A 20,396-nucleotide genomic window follows, 5' to 3' on the forward strand; every position below is an offset into this window, starting at 1 on the left:
TTTTTTTTTTTTTCCAGATTTTATTTATTTGTCAGAGAGCGAGCGAGCACATGCAGGGACAGCTGCGGGCAGAGCAGGCAGAGAGAGAAGCAGGCTCCCTGCTGAGCAAGGGTCCTGATGCAGAATTCGATGCCAGGATCCTGGGATCATGACCTGAGCTGAAGGCAGACGCTTAACTGAGCCACCCAGGCTCCCTGAACGTTTTCATAAGTTAGAAAAAGTGATTTGTTTTGCTCAAGTAGAGGTACATTCCATGTTAGACATTTATGTCTTGGAAGACATAAATAGACAAATCTATCTTTCCTTCTGTTTGCAGAACTCTTTGGAGAATCTGAATAGTTCCCATGGTACACTATGAACCGGCACACTATGCTTCTTTTGGTAGAAAACGATTTTATTAACATAACTGGGCAATTTACCAAACACAAGTTAGATAGCACAAAACGTGTAACTACTACACTGAAAATGTGACCCAGTCATTTACGCAGATTTCAGAAGAGATGTGCACAGGAGAGAAAGGGGATGGTTTTGTGGTTTTAACGTCATCGGTCTTTGGTGAAGTATTTTACTGGCTGCAAACGTGGTAGACTAGTCTATTTACGTTTTCCTCATTAAAGGAATATAATAAGCAAATGTATACCCGCTCCCATTCGTTAGAAACACATCATGATTATACCACAGGGGTGGAAGCGGTTATGGAGGCAGTTATGTGTAATGGACAGGCGCTGCAGTCAGAGTGCTTGGGTCTGGATCCTACCTAGACTGGCATTGGGAAATGGATAACGATCTCTCCATCATAGGGCTGTTGCAGTATAAAGTGGAACAGGAGCAGCTGACTATTATTATTATTATTACTGTCACCTGACAAGTCATAATTATGGCTTGACATAATGGAGGAAGCTGGACCAGCTGTCTCAAAGTCTTTTCTGTCTGGAATCCTGCGGTAAGATCTGAGGCAAATACCCCAGATCGCACCCTTTTTTGAGCACGCGTCACTCGGGAACCTAATACCTGAACCCCCGCAAACCCCTCGGCACCTAGTAAACTGCCGATCCTGCGCATGCGCGGGGGAGCTCGCCAGCCCCGCCCTTCCGTGGTGCATGGCCTGTTCCATTCCTGAGGGATGTTGACAGTGGGGGAAACTTGGAAGCTTAGGCCCGGAACTACAGGTGCGTCACGAGCATTTCCAGCCTCTCAGCGCAGGAGTGGTCACTTGCGGTTATTATATGTCTACCCCGACGCCTGCGACGGGCTTCTGGAAGTTTGGAGCGGCTCCGCCGTGTCTCGCCCCCCTCACCTGGGAACGTTAGGGCTGGCCGGCGTGAAGGCCAGGTACGGAAGCCCAGAGGGCCCCGCCCACCCCGAGGGGCCCCGCCCCGCCTCCCTGAGACCCGCAGATTTCCCACCCCGCGGCGACGCCGGGCAGCTCCTCCTCGTCTCCGCCCCGCCGGCCGCGGCCGCGGGGGACGTCAGCGCTGCCAGCGTGGAAACCACGGCGGGCCGCGGGAGGCGGAAGTAGCGCCGGGACCGCGGAGCCTCCATCGGGCTCCGCCGGCCGCCTCAGCCATGGACGCGTCCCTGGAGAAGGTCCGTACTCGGGCTGGGGGGCGGCGCTGCGGCCCGGGGGCCACCCGGCTCCGGGGCGACTGTTTCCCGGTCGCGAGCTGCCATTGTGACCGGGAGGGGCCCGGGGGCTAACTGGCCCTGCCTGAGGAGGCCTGGCCGCGAGGGCGTCCGGCCGGGCGCTCGCGGCTGAGGCCTGGTCACGTCACGGGGCCGGGAGTCCCTCGGGTCCCCGTGGGCCGGGAGAGGCCGGGCCGGTTCTGCCCGGAGCCCAGTGCGGGGGCCGCGGGGCCGACCTTGGGGGCCTGCCCGAGCTCGGCTCACCCTTTCGGATGACAGAGCTAACCATTTACGGCCCCAGAAGAGCCTGGACAGAAGCCCCGGTGGTTTCGGAGCCAACTGCAAGCCTGTAGGTGTTCTGTGGTCTCCAAGTTAGGGGGAAAACAATGTTGAAGCGGTGGTTTTCCAACTTCAGCATGAATAGGAATCACCTGGGGCCCTTGGTAAACACCTCGATTTTCGGCCGTGGGGTCGGACCCTCATGGGGGCGGGACGGGGATCTGCCTGTTTAACAAGTTCCCGCACGTGATTCTGGTGCTGTAGTTTGTGAACACCCGTGAAGGACCCCCGTCGCCCCCCGAGATCAAGAAGGGATGGGTCTTCTGTAGATGGTGAATTGCTTTTGGGGGGTTGCTGCTACTCCACAGCTTGTGGCTCCCCCTTTCCGTGGGGTGGGGGGTGGGGAATCCGAAATCCCCTGATAGCCTCGCTTTCATCTAGTTTGCTTTGGGGAAGCAGCCCCGGGGTGTACCTGGCTGACTACTCTGGCAAGGGGAATGGATTCTAATTGTCCCGGATTTAGGGCTCGTAAGTGAGAACCAGTGTTTGGATCCCTTTATGGATACCAGTCTTCAGAACCTGGCATTCTGCCTTCCCTCCCAAGTTCTTCCTCTTCAAGCTTGGGAGTTTGCTCGTGCAGACCCGGTTTTTTTTTGTTGGTGGTGGTTTTTTGTTTGTTTTTGTTGTTTTTTTGTGCATGCAGAATTCGGGAGCAATGTTAGTGTTTTGAGATTGCCTTGTTTTGGTTTTGAACTGGCAGAAATGACATACTTTGTCATGTTTTTTCCCCCCTTCGGTGTGGTAGCTGCTGTAGATTGGTTCCCTTGTCACTGGAAAGTTGAAGGGAGTAATTGTACCAGTTCAGCCAGATCTCTTCATGTGCACACAGTGGTATAGCTTACACCTCAGGTTTCTCATAAATTGGGCAGAAGGCAGTCAAGAAAAGAAACTGTTTTTAATGTTATATGTTTTGCTGGCTAGGAATAAAGTCTTTCCAGGCTTTTAATTAGTACACGGTGTCTACCTTGTGGTACTTTTGAGTTACAGGCTGGGTCAGTGATTCTCAGCCACGGTTGCAGTTTTGTTCCCTAGGGGACATTTGGCAACTTGTTTGGAGACCTTTTTGATTGTCACAAGGGGGGGGGCGTGTACGAAGGTGCTGCTGGCACCTAGTGGGTAGAGGCCAAGGATGCTGCTAAACATCCCACCTTGCACAGGAGAGCCTCCATACCAGAGAATATCTGCTTAAAATGTTAGTCGTGCTGAGGCTGAGAACCCTGGTCTAGATCATATGTGTGACGCCAATAGTTGAGTATAAAATGACGCTAAGATTGCCCCTTCAGTGTTGTTTCCTGTCCAGTTTCATAAGACAGGATGGGCTTTGTGTCTTTTCAGTTAGAAACCTAAAGAACTGGCGTGATCTTTCCTCCAAGAATATTTTTTTATAGGCAAATCTGCAAAAACAGAGTGGGTTGGAATCCCACTTTAAATATTACTTTTCTGGCATTTAATTAGTCAATTATACTGGTTTCTCCCTATAAATGTTAATTGATGATGAAAGATCGTAAACTCTAAATGAAGATCTGAAGAGGTACTGAAACTCCAGAGTGCTTAAGACTGGAACATTCACAAAAATGGCAGTGATCTTTGAGGAATTCAGAATGTGTGGGCTGGAAGTTTCTGCCTTAGGCCAGTGTGGAAATTCTGAATGTAAGTTTTTCAGGACTAAGGCTATGTCTTATTTTTGTATTCCCTGTAGCAGTAGAGGGCCTCACATGTAGTGAACAATTTCTGTTGGTGCTAAGTGGGCAGAAAAGGAAAAGAATTGCTATAATATGAATGTTGAGGATTTCATGTTCTGAAAAATAGTTTGAATCAAAGTAAAAACATTGAATTGTGTCCATTATTCCTGTTTCTTTGAGGAATAGGCTCCTCTGGGCTAAATTCTACATTGCAAATATAAACTGTTGGAGCAGTTCTGAATGATCCCATTTAAACTGATCCTTGCATAATTTATACTGGCTACAGAAACCACAATGTTATTTGATTCCCATCCTCTAACTTCAAGTAATCGCTCTCTCTAAAATGTAGTAGTCCATCATCATTTAGTAGAATCAGTTAGTACATTTCCTTTGGTCCAAATATAATCCTGTACTCTTGCTTTTTCTTTAGATAATATGTAGATGGGAGACCTGTGATGACAGAGCCGTTTTCTTTGGTTACTTTTCTTTCACAGTACTATCCATTGTATCTGAACTTAGTGAGGTCTCAAGAAACCAAGACAAGTCAATTGAAGGGGCAGGGCATTCAAACCGGAAGAGTAGTTGTAGGAGCCTCAGCCCTTCAATACTCTGTGTCCAGCTCATAAGGAACAAGGCCCTATCGCATAGTCTCACAATGTTTACTTACGTTAATAATCAAGTTTTAAAAATGCCACAGGAAGTAATTACTCTGATGCTTCAGATCTTAATAAGTTAACAAACCTATATACACTTTTCAGTAAAAACCTGCTACTTCAAACTTGTACAACAGCCCAGACCTTTTCCTGTTGCTTGGAAAAGCTCATTCTTCCTGGGTATTACATTTCGACAAAGTGTATTGCAATTTATTTGCATTTACTTTCATTCCAACCTTGAGTAAACTTAAACTCAGCCCTCCTGGCATTCTGGGCTGGATAATGCTCTTGTTGTGAGAAGCTGTCCTGTGCATTGTAGAATGTTGAGCAGCATCCCTGGCCTCTCCCAGTAGCATTTCTGAACCAAAGTCATCAAATGAAGAAATTGTTCCCTGGGGGTTGGGGAAACTGCCTCTGGTTGAGACCCACAGACTTAGGGAATCTGTAGCTGCGTGTTCGGTATGGTAGCTGCTGGCCCCATTTGGCTACTTAAATTTAGATTAGTTAAAATTAAGTAAAATCTAAAACTCAGTTCCTCATTGGGCACATTTCAAGTGCTCGACAGTCATGGTGTGGCTTGTGGCTGCACTACCGGACAGTGCAGACGGAGAACGTTTCCATGTTGGGCAGCACTATAGAGTGGGGCTCGTTTATTTGTTGTATATTTAATTCTTGTCTCTACAAGAGGCAACTTTGACTCTGCTTCTGATCGAAATAATTGCAACCCTACCCATTATTTTTTCTTGTACTCTTTCTGAGCGAAGTCCCTCCCCGCCCTTTGGACCTGATTTTGGAAAATTCTTTCATCCTTACAAGGAGCAATAGGAGCATGACTGGAACATTCCTGATTATTACTGACAAAGACTACCAGAATTTCAATTCCTGTTTTTTATTTTAAAAGCTCACGAAAGGAACACCTATTAGACATGTTTGAAAAAAAATAACCATTTTCTGTGGTCTGACTTTGTAGATCTTACATAGAAAAGGGAACGGGAATGATAGCCTGTAATTTTAGCATTCATTTAAAGCTGATCCCTATATCATCATAAAGTAAGGGTTTTGCATACGGGTGCGTGGTGGCTGAAGTGGTAAATGATTATCAAATGCTGGGTGTCTGGGAAAACATGGTACAAAATTCCTGATCCTAAAAATTTATGGCCTCGGTGATTTTTGATTTATTCAAGATTGCAGAGGCAGTCAGTGACAGAGCTGTTGATGATCCCCAGTCCAGTGCGTGTTCCACCATATCTAGGATTATGAGTTAAAATTATAGAGAGGAGTTGCCTGAGTTTAAGGTCAGCTGTTTTCACCTAAAGCAGTAGCCTGCTTTGATTTATAGTTTTTATTGAAAGCCAGCTATGGTCAGAGCCAAGTGCTGAGAGAAACAGGAGGTGAATTAGACCTGATCTTTGCAGGAGGTTATGTTCTGGTAGGGGCATACATGTTTAGACAAATCCTTGTATAGCAAGGTGGGGTGAAAAGTATTAAGGAAAAAATGGGGAATGCATGGAATTGAGTAACCAGGAAAGATTTTTGTAGAGATTCTTTGGGTGGAATATCAGAACCATGTCTTTTCTAGAGTTTTTAAAAAATGTAAATGAAATGTAAATGCTTACTTTATAATATGATTATGCCTCATATTAATTGCTGGTAGAACATAAGGGAAAGGAAACCTGTTTCACATTTTGAAGTTAAATTAGATATAAAAAATATTTCTCCAATCACTTTGAAAATATCCAAAATCTAGCATACATCTATTTTTTCCAAGCAATATTCAAAATGAAAATATTCATTATTTTTAATTTTTTTGTTTCCTTTGATTTCTGTTACTGCAGTTGTTTTTTGCTTTATTAAATGCTAAGTATTTAGTTGCCTTAAAGTTGGATCGTCCTTGAGGTCTAGCCTGGGACCCTGTCCACTTTTTATTTCTGTGGAAAATGCATTCTCAATTTAAAAGGACTGAGGGAGGAGTACACTTTTCTCATATAACCCTTCTTCCTGTATGCGGAAAAGCAGAAACAGCCCTCACTTTAAAATGCAACTCCACGGGGTGCCTGGGTGGCTCAGTTGGGTTGAGTGACTCGATTTGAGCTCAGGTCTCGATCTCAGGGTCGTGAGTTCAAGCCCCATGTTGGGCTCCATGCTGGGCGTGGAGCTTACTTAAAATAAAATAAAATGCAACTCCATGACATTGAACATTTAGCTGTAGTGATCTCAGGATCCTAGTAAGACTGACTGACTTATAAGACTGGACATTGTATTAGATGGAATCCTATTAAGTTGTGGGTTTTGTGCATTAAAAACGGTTGAATGGAGGCAGTTTCACACAGCTCAGCCCTAAAGGTCTGAAGATGCATAGATAACACACAAAGACCTCAGAATTGATGGGTTCCTTTCCTCAGAAAGGTAAGGCTAGCAGCGTTAGTCCTATGGAGTTCCAGTTCAGTATGGGATAGAGTGATATTGGTGAGGATAATGGATATCTTTATCTTTCCGATTCCATCCCCAGCAAGTCCTAGGAAGCACTCCCTATAAGAACCACATCTCAATGAAAGACTTCTATTTTCAAGTGACGATAGCATGCTTTTCTGTAGGCAATTTTTTTGTGTTCCAGAATAAGTGTGTGATTCCAGATGAACTAGTAAACGTCTTAGAAATAGAGCTTGCCTGGTGTGTGGTACTTTTCCATCTGTGTAGTTGTTGGGAAGCATTTATTCATGATATATATAAAGCCTGAATAAATTGATTCTCCAGAGGAGTGGTCTCTAGGAATACATTTGTTGAAACTTAGACTTGGATCCCTAGCCTTCCCAACACATATCTTAAGGAGAGTGATTTGAATGCCCCCCCCCTTTATTTTTAACCCTCTGCATGCTTCTGTGACAGGTTTGATCTGATGTAGCTAACTGCTGCCTCCTTTTACCAGATTCTTCTCTGCTGTCTATTTTTGCCTCTTCTTTTCCCCATATGTTCTTTTTTGCCTCTCCTCTTGATGAATTGGTAAGATTAAATACTAATGGCCTATGCAAGATTTGAATATCCCTCTTCACCTGGGAATATTAAGCTACTTAATGAGCCAGTGATTACAGTATGTCTTCATGTTCTCACAGACACACTCAAGCATAAGATTTCCAAGAGTGTCCAGTTCTTAGAAGACACAGATGGTAGTGCCTAGTTCTTAATGAAAAACTTTTCTGTTGAAATGAGGCAAAAGTATTTACAAATGTAGAAATTGAGAGTCCAAAAAGGCAGGCCAGGTTTGCAAGGCACTATATCAACTTCCCAGAGAATCGCTGTCAAAAATGTTGTCTTGTCCTTGACTGGAAAGGAACAGCTGTGTTCGAGGAGCCGCAGCTGCTGTGTGCTTGGTGCTTCTCAGAGATGTGTAGTATTGGGGGTATTTGTTGAACTAGTGCTAGATAGCGGGCACTATGAATGTTTTCACTGGGGAGAAAAAGTAATGATTTTGAGAGAGTTGATAGTTTCATGATATCTCCAGGATTCACCTTGCTTAGAAAGATGTGGAAGGCCACAGAAGCTGGTATGTTAGAATCACAGGATTTTGGAGCACCTAGGTGGCTCGGTCGGTTAAGCAGCTGCCTTTGGCTCAGGTCATGATCCTGGAGTCCCAGGATCGAGTCCGAGTTGGGCTCCCTGCTCAGTGGGGAGTCTGCTTCTTTGCCCCTCCCCTGGCTCTTGCTTTCTCTCTCTCTCTCTCTCGCTTGCTCTCAAAAATAAATAAAATCTTGGGCACCTGGGTGGCTCAGATGGTTAAGCGTCGGCCTTCGGCTCAGGTTATGATCTCAGGGTCCTGGGATCGAGTCCCGCATCGGGCTCCCTGCTCCTTCGGAGCCTGCTTCTCCCTCTGCTTCTCTCTCTGTCTCTCATGAATAAATAAATAAAATCTTTAAAAAATAAATAAATAAATAAATAAATAAATAAAATCTTAAAAAAAAACAACAGGATTTTAGAGCTTTTTCTGATTGCTTTGATCGATTGAAGAAAGGTGGTGATTTTTTTTAAAGATTTTTGTTTATTTGAGAGAGCAAGAGAGAGCACCAGCGGGGTGGGGGCGGGCAGAGGGAGAGGGAGAAGCAGACTCCCCGCGGAGCAGGGAGCCTGATGTGGGGCTCTATCCCAGGACCCCAGAATCATGACCCGAGCCGAAGGCAGATGCTTAACTGACTGAGCCACTCAGGCGCTCAGGTGGTGATTTTTTCTTTTAACATGTCTAATGCGTATGTTGTAAACTAGCATTTGATGACAACCCAGTCTTCTCTCCAATGTGAGCAGCTGGTATTCTCACATGCTTTAGTTTTTCTTTGTTAATAGTCCTACAACTCCCCAATTATGAACATTCCTCCCTTGAAAAAGTTTATAGAAACTACAGTATCATTTACTTCTATTGATGAATGTTGTGATTTTTGTATTTTCGGCTTCCTTTTTCCCTCTCGTCTGGGGGCTGCTTGTCTTTAAAGGGTTAGCTCTGTGTTCCCCAAATAGCAGTTATTCATATACCAACTTTGAATTTTGTCACATCAGTGTACCATTTGCACTATTATTTGCTTAATATTTTTTCTGAATTGATTTTAAATCAATTCACCCACCTTTTTAAAATTGAGGGACAATTTATGTGTAATAAAAATACCGACTTTAATGATACAGTTTGAGTTTTGGCAGTTAAATACAGACCTAAAACCACCAGCATGATCAAGATATGGAACATTTGCATCTCCCTTAAAAGTTCCCTTGTGCCTCTTTCAGTGGATCCCAAATATGCTTTCTGTTCCTATAATCTGCTCCCCCCTTTTTAACTTAGATTTTGCTAAACAATAGTGTCTATGAATTCAGGGTTTGAGGTGTTATTTTTTTCCCTAATTCATGTGAAAGTATGATTTTATGAATATATGATTTTTGTTGTCACACTTGGTTCAACTAAAGAAAATACATACAAGAGCTTGATTAAGCATGCTTGAAAGCGGAGAATATTTTAAAAGTAACTATAGGGCAACAGTTACCAAATTTTATGCCCTAAGATTCTTTTCCTACTGCAGTTTCCACTTTTGAAAGGTTCTCATAGGGCGCCTGGGTGGCTCAGTCGTTAAGCATCTGCCTTTGGCTCAGGTCATGGTCCCTGGGTCCTGGGATCGAGTCCCGCATCAGGCTCCCTGCTCCACGGGAAGCCTGCTTCTCCCTCTCCCACTCCCCCTGCTTGTGTTCCCTCTTTTGCTGTGTCTCTCTCTGTCAAATAAATAAATAAATAAATATATTTAAAAAAAAAAAGTTCTTATAAACAACTTCTTGGTAAATAAACTTTATTAACAAATGATTGTATCTGATTGTTAATAATTGCCAACATCCATCCTACAGGTTACATCCTATATATGGGATGTCAAATCAACTTAGCAGGTCGTGACCAGCAGTTTTTGAAAAATGAAAGAGAACAAAACAATAAATAGGATGTATTCCAAATAAGGGTAGGAATAGTGCCAGTGTGTTACTTTATACTGAATTGATACGATTCTAGCCAAGAGCAAAATAAATGATTTTTTTCGTTGATCCATGCAGCCCTATTCCAGATAAATTTAGAACTTCCTACTAGCTTTTAGAAAACTTGAGAATTACTCCCTGACTTCTTTTATTGTTTTACCTTGCATTTGACTCTTTTTTCCTCCAACATTTCAATTGTGAGAACCTTAATTGGTGATGTTTTAACATTACGTGTAATATTTCTTCTCCTGATAGTGGCAGGATATTTTACTATTCCATACTGACTGAAAATGATGAAAATCAACTAGTATAAAAATGGCTCTTATATGTTTATAAAATGACGAACAATGGAGCTTGTTTTACAAAATGAGCTGTTTCAGTTCTGTGACAATTACCGTACAAACAATTGAATGGTTCTTCTTAGCCTTGAAATTGCATTAAGCCATACCATGCATCTTTGTTAGATATAATTGAAGCAAAAATACTGAATCCACTTCATTACACAGCAGAATCAGCCATAACTGAAGTATAATTTATAAATTTACAATCTAATGACTAACAGTCTAATAGCTGTCTCTGAATCCTCAGTAATGAGCATATAGTGGTTTCGAGATTACGTACACACACTCTGTAAATGTTTGTTGCACTGTTTTGGTTAGTTTTTTAACAGTATGATTGCTGCAAACCTCTTTAAGGCTTAGGGACCCAAGGTGAGCAGGGGCCATGGGTGTCCGGCTCAGAAGTCTGAGTTGGCGTCCTGCTCCCTTTCCTAGAAAAGCATCTGAAAACCTCACACTCACACCTGTTGTCATGGCTTAATTATAAATAGTGCTCTTTCACTCTTGAAAATGTCCTTGTTTTGATAATAAGTTTTTGGTTATCTAGTTGACACTGTGAAATTTTCCCAATAGGGAGAGCTTTCTGATATACTTTTTATCTAGGTGAAAACATTAAGCAAGGATCATCTTTAAAATGAGGCCTGGGGCACCTGGATGGTTCAGTTGGTTAAGCATCCAGCTCTTGATCTCAGCTCAGGTCTTGATCTCAGGGTCATGAGTTCAAGTTCTGCCTTGGGCTCCATGCTGGACATGGAACCTACTTTAAAAAAGGTGGGGGGAGGCCTTAGCTCTAATTAAGACTTGAGTACAGGGCTTTTTCAAAGTGAGAGTTGCTTTGTTTACTTATTTGATAAAATTGAAAAGCAGTATTGCCTAGGGTTAAGAGCACTAGTTTTAGGGTAGCACAGGCTTTGTTTTAAATTCTGGCCCTACACCCCAATGTTTATAGCAGCAATGTCCACAGTAGTCCAACTACGGAAAGAGCCTAGATGTCCATCAACCGATGAATGGGTAAAGAAGATGTGGTATATGTATGTACAATGGAATACTACTCAGCCATCAAAAAATGAAATCTTGCCATTTGCAAAGACGTGGATGGAACTAGAGGGTATTATGCTAAGCAAAATAAGTCAATCAGAAAGACAAGTATCATATCTCACTCATATGTGGAATATAAGAAACAAAACAGAGGATCATAGGGGAAGGGAGGGAAAAATAAAACAAGATGAAGTCAGAGAGGGAGACAAACCATAAGAGACTCTTAATCATAGGAAACAGAGTTGCTGGAGCAGAGGGAGGTGGGGAGATGGGGTAACTGGGTGATGGACAGTAAAGAGGGCACGTGACGTAATGAGCACTGGGTATTGTATAAGACTGATGAATCACTGAACTCTACTTCTGAAACTAATAATACACTATGTTAATTAATTGAAGTTAAATTAAAAAAAATAAATTCTGGCCCTAAAGCATAATAACTGCCTTTGGGTTAGTCAGGAAGTAATGCATATAAAAGTGTTAGTTGGCCTAATGCCTGGAATATAGTAAGCAGTCCAGTAACTATTAGTAATTATTAAGGGTCACAAATCTCAGTGAGCCCTTTTTCTGTGCTAGATCCTGTGCTTGGTGCTAAGGAATTAAAAAAATGATAGGATGTTCTTCCTAGGAACCTAGCACAGAATACTGTTTTTTTTCCCCTCAAAATCTTGAAACAATCTTAATCTAAATATTGAATAATAGATACCTTTTTTTAAACAGTCTACTTTTATTTTTTTATTTACTTATTTTTTTAAAGATTTTATTTGTTAGCACGAGCACACAAGCAGGGGGAGTGGCAGGCAGAGGGAGAGGGAAAAGCAGGCTCCCTGCTGAGCAAGGACCCTGGAATCATAACCTGAGCTGAAGGCAGGCGCGTAACTGAGCCACCCAGGTGTCCCCTGAGTAATAGATATCTTTATACAAATTTAATTTTTCATTCATTTAGATTTGTGTCTGGCTGTTGCCCTGCTATTGTTTATTACATTTACCACACAACTGCCTTTGTCTGGCACTGTAACAGGTACTGAGGGTAAGAAATGTGAATTAGATAATCACGGCTGCCCTCACTAGAAGCCTGTGGAGGCATGGTTTTTAGTTTTAAGGAACCGATAAACAAATATACATTTTTCTTAGAGCGTTCCTTGACAGAATGTAGTATTATCCTGTAGCTGGATAACATTTTATATTTTGGATTTACCCAGTTAACACAAGAAGCCCTTGAAGGATGTGTGGCATTGGAGCCCCATCATATTCACATTTAATTTACTGAAAGTTAACTGTAAGTGTGATTTTCCCTAGCCACCCACTTTCCGCCACCTCCTCCACCCTCGACTTCACTTCCTGAAAGAGAGGAGGAGCTAGAGCAATTTAAATGTAAGCCATTCGTCTCACTGAGCATGTGCTCTGTGCAGAGAGACTCCCATGTGGGAACTCGAAGCTCCGTTTTCCACCTGCCTTTCACAGTGTAAGCGTCTTGCCATCACATGTGAATTCTGGTGTTTAAAAATAAGTATTGTTCATAAGAAATGAGTTCTAAACTAAGTCAATTTTGTGTACTCTCAACTGAAACACTGTGTTCCAGTCCTATAGGAAACGTTAACTGTGTTGCACTTAGAGCCAGTAGGTTGATGCCCATTATGCTGTGCCTAAGGGGTTTCAGAGGTAACATGACAGCCCAAGAATCCAGCTGATTTGAGACCCCTAGTCCTACAAAAACAGTCAAAATTAGTAGGAGTCTGAATCACTGCCTTCAGGAAGCTTATAATCTAATTGGAGAGAATATACTAGAAAGATCATCTCTAAAACAATTCACAGTAAAGGATATTGAGGAATCATAAGGATAAATGGCAGTTGCATATTAGAATGGCCCCAGTTTCATGTATTCTGTTCCGTTGCCTGCATAAATACAATCCTTTTTATCAGGCAGCGGGTCCAGATTCTTTCGTTTAGCAAAACGGTATTGATATCTTTAAAGAAAATACAAGAGAATGAAATGGTTTTATCCATCAAAGTTTCTTGGAAGTATCGAATTGTGATTTAATAGCTAGAGAGATAAAAGGCAGAAGGACATTTCAGACAGGGCAAGTGTTAAAGGCATGAAACATGGAAGTATGGTTGATCAGGCAGAACTGTTTATCTTTTCAGTTGGCCAGGTGATTGGGAACACCCTGGAGAGTCACAGGGGATGAGGATAATAAGGAACATGACCAGTAGACTGAGGAGTTCAGATACATTCTCTTGGCCAATATCTGTTCCTCATCCTACTCATAATCATTAACTTAGAACACAGAGACCATTTGAGATTGCTTTGTAACCCATCTCAGGTTACATTTAAATTGTTAATTTTATTGGAAACACCAGTTTTTAAATAATTTTTCTATCTTGTTATAAAATCATATTGGACGTGGCTATGCAGTTATTTTGTAATCCGTTTCGGGAGTCTGTGTCATGTAATAGGTCAGAAACAGGAGTCAGGAAACCAGGGTTCTGGCACTGCTCTGTCACCTATTAGCTTCGTGACCTTAGGCAGTCACTTTACCTCTCTGAGTTTCTTCACTTAAATGGTACACCAGAGGTTTACATGCTATACTTCCTTTTTTCTTCTTCTTTTCAGTGATTTCTTCTACAAGTGAAAGTTAAAACTCTTGTTGTTATAAAACAGATCTGATCTCCTTAATGGGGGGCAGGGAGCTAAAAGCCCCAGCTGCCTACCCAACCGCACTTCCCCAAAGTTCTTCCTGGGAGTATGAAGACTCAGAAGAACACAAGTGGAAAATCCCTGGACTAGATCCCTAAAGTTAACATTTTTCCATACTTACGTGGATAAACTGAGTAGCATTTCTTAAAAACAGTTTTGAGGAGAGGGGTGCCTGGGTGGCTCTGTCAGTTAAGTATCCAACTCTTGATTTTGGCTCAGGTCATTATCTCAGCGTTGTGAGATTGAGCCCGGTGTCAGGCTCTGCACTGGGCATGAAGCCTGCTCAAGATTCTTTCTTCTTGGGGCGCCTGGGTGGCTCAGTCATTAAGCATCTGCCTTCGGCTCAGGTCATGATCCCAGGGTCCTGGGATCGAGTCCCGCATAGGGCTCCCTACTCAGCGGGAAGCCTGCTTCTCACTCTCCCACTCCCCCTGCTTGTGTTCCCTCTCTCGCTGTGTCTCTCTCTGTCAAATAAATTAAAAAAAAAAAAAATTCTCTCCTCGTCTCCTCTTAAAAAAAAAATTTTTTTTTGAGGATATACTGCAGTACTAACTGTAATACAATCTATTGTACACTTAATAAGATTAGGTGCAGTAAGCAGTCTGAAGGGAAAAGAGCATAAATACACTTGAAGAATAAGAGGGGAACAAAAGAAAGTCTCTGTAACTATTTATAACCCAACTTGTATGGAGATTCGAGACAACCAGATTGTCTGCCTTAAGATTGCTAAGGAGATTAAGAAGAAAGAAAGGAAAATGAGTTTGTGTGTTTAATTTTGTAAGATTTTTTAAATTTTTGTCTTATTTATCTTTTGAATGGGAGCTAGAAGTACACTTGGTACTAAAATCCGAAAAGAACAAAAAGATGTGAGTTGAAAAGACTCCCTCTCATCTGATGCCCATCCTTCCAGTTCCCTTCTCTGGAGGCAGTCACCATGACCAGCTGTGTAAGCTTCCAGAGTTTATGGAATCACTTCCAGATTTATGAGGATATTAGTTTCCTTTGGCTACTGTGACAAATGAGCACGAACTAGGTGCCTTAGGACAACAGAAATGTATTTTCCCACAGTTCTGGAGGCTAGTAGTTTGAAATCTGTATCACTGTCAAGGTGTTGGCAGGGCTGAACTCCCTCCAGAGGTTCTAGGGGAGAGTCCCTTCCTTTCTTGTGCCAGTTTATGTTGCCTGCCAGCACTCATTCCTTGGTTTGCGGCCCCATCACTCCAATTTTTGAGACCAGCACCTTCAAATCTCCTTCTGCTCTGTCTTCACATAGCCGTGTGTGTGTGTGTGTGTGTGTGTGTGTGTGTGTGTGTGTGTACACTCTCCTACTTCTCTCTTACCTGGATACATGTGACTGCATTTAGAGCTCACCTGGACAATTCAGGGTAATCTCACCATCTCTAGATCTTTAACTTAATCACATCTGCAAGGACTTTGCCATATAAGGTAACATTCATAAGTTCCAGGGTATTGTGATGTGAATATCTTTTGGGAGGCCATTTTTCAGCCTACTACAGCAATAAAACAAATAGCATACTATAAATACTTTTCTGAACCTTGCTTCTAAGAGTGTAAAACTGGAATAATCTAACATTAATTCAAGACTGGTTAAATGATGAAATATCCATAGAGTGGAATATGGTGTTACCACTCACTACAAATGAAGTGGATATATACTGACATGGAACCATATTCACTATATAGTAGAAAAATGCAAGTTGCAGGGGTTCATAGGGGTAAGGTGTGAGTTTGGAAAGATACATACCAAACTTGTGTGGCTTCCTCTGGGGAGTAGGACTGGTGGACTTTTTTTACATTACATGTTTGTACTTTGGAATTTTAAAATCAAATGTGTTTTAGGGGCTCCTGGTTGGGTCAGTCGGTTAGGTGTCTGACTCTTGGTTTTGGCTCAGGTCATGATACCGGGTCATGAGATTGAGCCCCATGTTGGGCTCCGTACTCAGCAAGGAGTCTGTTTGGGATTCTCTCTTGCTCTGCCTCTCCCACCATCTGTGCGTGCGCACTCTATCCCTCTCCCTAAAATAAATAAAATCTTTTAAAAATTTAACAAAAATAGAGAACCTTTAAAACATGTACTTTATAATAAATCCATGTGTTTTAGAATAAATCCAGAAGAAAATGGACTTCAGTTTAATTTTTCTGGATGAATTACATTGCAGAAGCAATACAGGATTATTGCAATTTAATCTTTTTTGATTTGTTTCCCAGATAGCAGACCCTACATTAGCTGAGATGGGAAAAAACTTGAAAGAGGCCGTGAAGATGCTAGAGGACAGTCAGAGGTGAGCCTGGAACAGCAGTGACCCTATTAAAACGTGTTCAGCCTGTTGTGAAGCTGGTGGCACTGGTTTCCTGCTGGTAAAAACACCTCTTGGTTTCACAATGTCACGCTTAGCTTAGCTTCATCTGACTTTAAAGATGGTGTTTGTTTTGGGTAGAAGGTACTTTGTAATTAAAAGATTTTGAAATTGAGGGGCAGGACTTTTCTAATTTTCAGTTCTGCCCATTAAGAGTTTCATTTACTTAATATATTGATTTGAATTCTATAAATACTCCTTGCTGTATGTTTAGGTTATATAGAGCTTCAGCTAACCAAGAAATGGGTTAAAGTGTTGTTTCATGTTCTTTTCCTGAAATTCAAGCTATACCCCAAACTGGGGACTAGGGCAACAGAGATGGGGGAAGAGATGTGATAAATGTGTTTCAAATCCTACATCAGCTACTAAGAGGTTAAAGGCAACATCGTCACATGTTTGCATGTTCAAATGTTAGAAATTTGGTAAGATAGAACAAATAGTTTTTTATTTTCTTTAAATTAGAAGAACAGAGGAGGAAAATGGAAAGAAGATATCAGGAGATATTCCGGGGCCACTCCAAGGCAGGTAGGTGGCAATGAAGATACATACTTTTAGTTGGGTATGTGTTATCTTTAAATCGAGATTTTCAAACCATTGTTGATTGATAATTTTAGTTGTGATAAGCACAAAGCAAATTGAGAGTCCTGTGCCATGTAACATCAGAAAATCGGAATGCCATTGGCTAGTTGGTGATAATGCTGAATCTACCTGCTTCTCCCCCTTTCTCATTCAGGATTTAATTTAATTTCCCATTCAGAATTTAACAACCTCATGACTCAAAAGCGATGCACAAACTTATAATTATATAACTCGACTGTCATACTTAGTTCATCCTTGAAACCTGTAATCTATTCAGCAGACTGTGCTTTATGGTGAGAGATACGTTAATTTGATAAGATGTATCATTTTTATAATAGAGTAAAATGAAAATGTCAACTTTGATCATTTGTACGCAGAGTGATTTATTTATTTATTTATTTTTGGGGCAACTAAAGCAAATCTGTCAAGTGTGTGTGGTTTAAGCTAGCAGGGAAAATATCAGAAAAAGAAGTAGCCGTGTAACTAAAATGTTCACCGGATGTTAGCACTCAGTCTGGAATTAAAGTCCCAGCCCAGCTTCCCTCAAGCTTACTTTTTTTTTTATAACCAGGAAACTGCACATAGGTAAACAGTACAACTCCCTTCAATTGTTCTTTGACCTGAATGTGAATATATACAAGGTTGCAAAAGAAAAGTATGGAGGAAGGACCACAGTGTGTCAATAAGTGTCCTATCTAACACACCCAGATGCTAATATTTTAAGATGGGCACTCCTGCTTGCCGCCTGACCGTGCTGATTTGAAGCCCTTGGATGTGAAGTGGGTTCTGCAGCTGAAAGCACGAACCAAATCCTATCAGTTCCCTCTTCCCACACTCCGGAAGGGAAAGAAAGGGTTCTACTAATCCCACAGCAGTTTCCCTACAAGAGATACTAGCAGGAACATCTCTAGTTCTCAGAATAGGAGGCCATTAAAGCCACATAGCAGGAGTAGTCACACTTAATAATGCTGACACCAACATCTGAGACAGTGCTTTGCCAGGCATGGCGTTAAACGTGTTTCATGCACTAATTGTGTCCTCAAAATTCTATAGTGTAGGGGCTTAGGGAGTTTGAGCAGCTGGCTCAAGGTCACATGACTAGCACGCACTCTCTCCACAGTGTCCAAGGGCCAGAGCCCTTCTCACATGAAGGTCAGCACCTTGGAGAGGAAGGGTATTGGGGCATTGTTTCGACAGTGCTGCTTTTTCCAAAGAGAACTTTTTATTAGTCATATTCTCATTAACGGAGTGATAATATTTTTATATTACAGTTATTACAAGTTGCCATTGCTTACTACTTTAGCCATTCACATTCTTATAAGTTTTCAACCCCTCACGTAATAAGCGTTTAATAACATATCTTGGATAGAAGGAAATCTGTTTGCACTCTAAACAGATCTCCAGTTGCCCTGCTTGGGGAAGAGGTGGTAGTAAACGATGCTTGCATTACATGTTTAAGTCTGTTAGAACAGCCAGACAAGACTCCTCCGTGGAAGGAGACTAGTCACACCAGTGGCACTGGAGTATTCTTGCTCCTTCTGTGACCTTCCAGCATCTTAAAAAGACTATTTTGGTTCTTTTAACATGCTTATTAAATATTCTCCTTGGATTCAAATGAACAGGTCGAGAAGTAGTGCTGAAGTAATACTGCTGAAGTTTTCAGAAATCAATCTCCTGTTTGCATAGAATATGTAATAATTACATGGTTATATGGAAAATTCAGTTAATTTGAGGTTTATGTTTAAAAGATGTTTAGTGTATCTCAAGCACAGTGTATCTTATAGCTCCTCACTTAAAAAAAAAAAAACCCTCATCAAGGCTGGTTTAAGTGAAGGAAATAGAGGGGTGGGGAATGTGTGCTGTTTCCACCTGTCCATCAGCCCTCTTCTTCTGCAGCGGACAAGACATGGTGAGCATCCTCCAGGTAGTTCAGAATCTGATGCACGGAGATGAAGATGAGGAGCCCCAGAGCGCCCGGTAAGGCGGGACGGTTGGCAGCCGTTCTTTGAAAGTATATGTGTTCTTGATTTTGATAGTGATTGCATTCTTTTTTTTTTTTTAAATGGTGATTGCATTCTTACAAGTTTCCAAAACAGAGCTGTGTTTCATTTACAGTTACATATGATGTTAAAACAGTGTTCATTTCTTCCTTTTCAGGTAGGTAACATATTGTAGGTAACATATTTTGCAAAAGGAAGGCACTCACTCAAACTAAATCCTGTAGTTTCTCTGGCATCATGTCTTAGAGAGGGGCTGGCAGAGGGACCAGAGAATACTGCTGTGTGCTTCATGCTTCCGCTTCGGACTGCTAAGAATTGCCACAGCTGAATCTGTTGGTGGCAGGCCACGTTGTCTGTGAATCATCCATTTATTTTTATTCATCTAACTTAGCTATTTATTTAGTTTCATGGTTAATTGTTTTAATTTGGGGGGGACAGAAGTAATCCTTCTCCTTTTTCAAATTTCAAAAGATAAAAAACAGTCTACAAAGGCAATTTTCAGTCGGTGATGTGATGGCATATGTTACCTGAACCCAAAATTGATGTGAATTCTAAAATTACAGAGGCCTTGGATGAAAAGGGGCATTTCCTTCATACTCTACTCCCCCCCCCCCCCACCAGCTTGTCCTCCTCAGGATATTCTTCAGAGATCCTTTATGTGTATGTGTTCATAAGCAAAGTCTACCTTCCCTCCAGTATGTAAATACTCTCTATGTTGTTCTGTACCTTGCTTTTTTCATTTAGGTCTAAGAGTTCATCATTTATCAGTATACAAGGAGCTTTCACCTGTAAGAGCTGTTTAGTTTTACTTTGGATGAATGAACCATATTTTATTTAACTAGTCTCCTGTTCAGGTTTACTGTCACAAACATTGCTGCCGCCAGTAACTCTGTACGTGTGTCATTTATCATACAAGCAAGTGTTTCTGGAGATTAAAGTCTTAAAAGTGGGATTTCTGAGCCAGATAGTTTGTATATTTGTAATTTTGATAGATATTGCCAAATTTCCTTCCGTGGAATTGTGCCAGTTTATAGCCCCACCAGCAGTGCATGACAATATCTCTTTGCCCACACCTTGCCTGCAAGGCTCCTAGCAGACCTAAGGACTGTTGCCAAGCTGCAAGGTGAGAAATATGTCAGCATAATTTTAGTTTACATTTTTCTTATGAATCACGTTAAATGTCTTTTTAATGTGTTTTAAGGCCCGTTTATATTTCCTTTACTATGAACTATATCCTTTGCCCGGTATCCTGTCTCATTTTTTGGTTCTATTCTTACAATTTACATTTACTCTTTATACGCGAAATTAGTCCTTCCATTTTAATTATGCATAAAACAATACCTGGTTCCCCTTGAATTTGCTGTATTGTTATAAACAGCTGTTCAATGTGGGGAATTGATCTTCATCTAATGAGTCTCTGAAAAACTTATTTTCTGCCCAGTGTACCTCAGCACTATGCTCCGTAGTTCTTAGGCTGGCATTTAATTAAAAAAAAAAAGAGAGAAAATTATTCACAGTTTGTATATTTAGTAGATATTCAACAAAAATAAGGGTATTTATCTCCTACGATTTGAATTTTTA

General features: G+C 41.5%; 1 protein-coding gene and 1 non-coding gene across 6 annotated transcripts in view; both read left to right on the forward strand.

Moving 5' to 3' along the window:
• The first annotated feature begins 1,147 nt into the window (after positions 1–1,147).
• The window catches only part of PDXDC1 (pyridoxal dependent decarboxylase domain containing 1), a 49,672-nt gene continuing 30,423 nt past the window's right edge, over positions 1,148–20,396 (forward strand). Inside the window, exons 1-4 of one of the 5 annotated variants that reach the window (XM_078074779.1) lie at positions 1,148–1,169; positions 16,088–16,161; positions 16,699–16,761; positions 18,712–18,792. In XM_078074779.1, coding sequence (XP_077930905.1) covers positions 16,112–16,161; positions 16,699–16,761; positions 18,712–18,792 — 194 coding nt within the window. In that variant the 5' untranslated portion in view covers positions 1,148–1,169; positions 16,088–16,111. Of the gene's footprint in view, positions 1,170–1,225; positions 1,333–1,377; positions 1,588–1,847; positions 1,973–16,087; positions 16,162–16,218; positions 16,238–16,698; positions 16,762–18,711; positions 18,793–20,396 lie in introns of those variants that run through there. The other 4 variants (XM_036089168.2, XM_036089166.2, XM_036089169.2 and 1 more) reach the window with 4 other exon arrangements.
• LOC118533739 (small nucleolar RNA SNORD45) lies at positions 19,316–19,385 on the forward strand. Its single transcript, XR_004916358.1, has one exon. It is a non-coding gene; the product is annotated as a small nucleolar RNA SNORD45 (small nucleolar RNA).

Source organism: Halichoerus grypus, chromosome 6 (assembly GCF_964656455.1).
Source record: "Halichoerus grypus chromosome 6, mHalGry1.hap1.1, whole genome shotgun sequence".
Lineage (NCBI taxonomy): Eukaryota > Metazoa > Chordata > Mammalia > Carnivora > Phocidae > Halichoerus > Halichoerus grypus.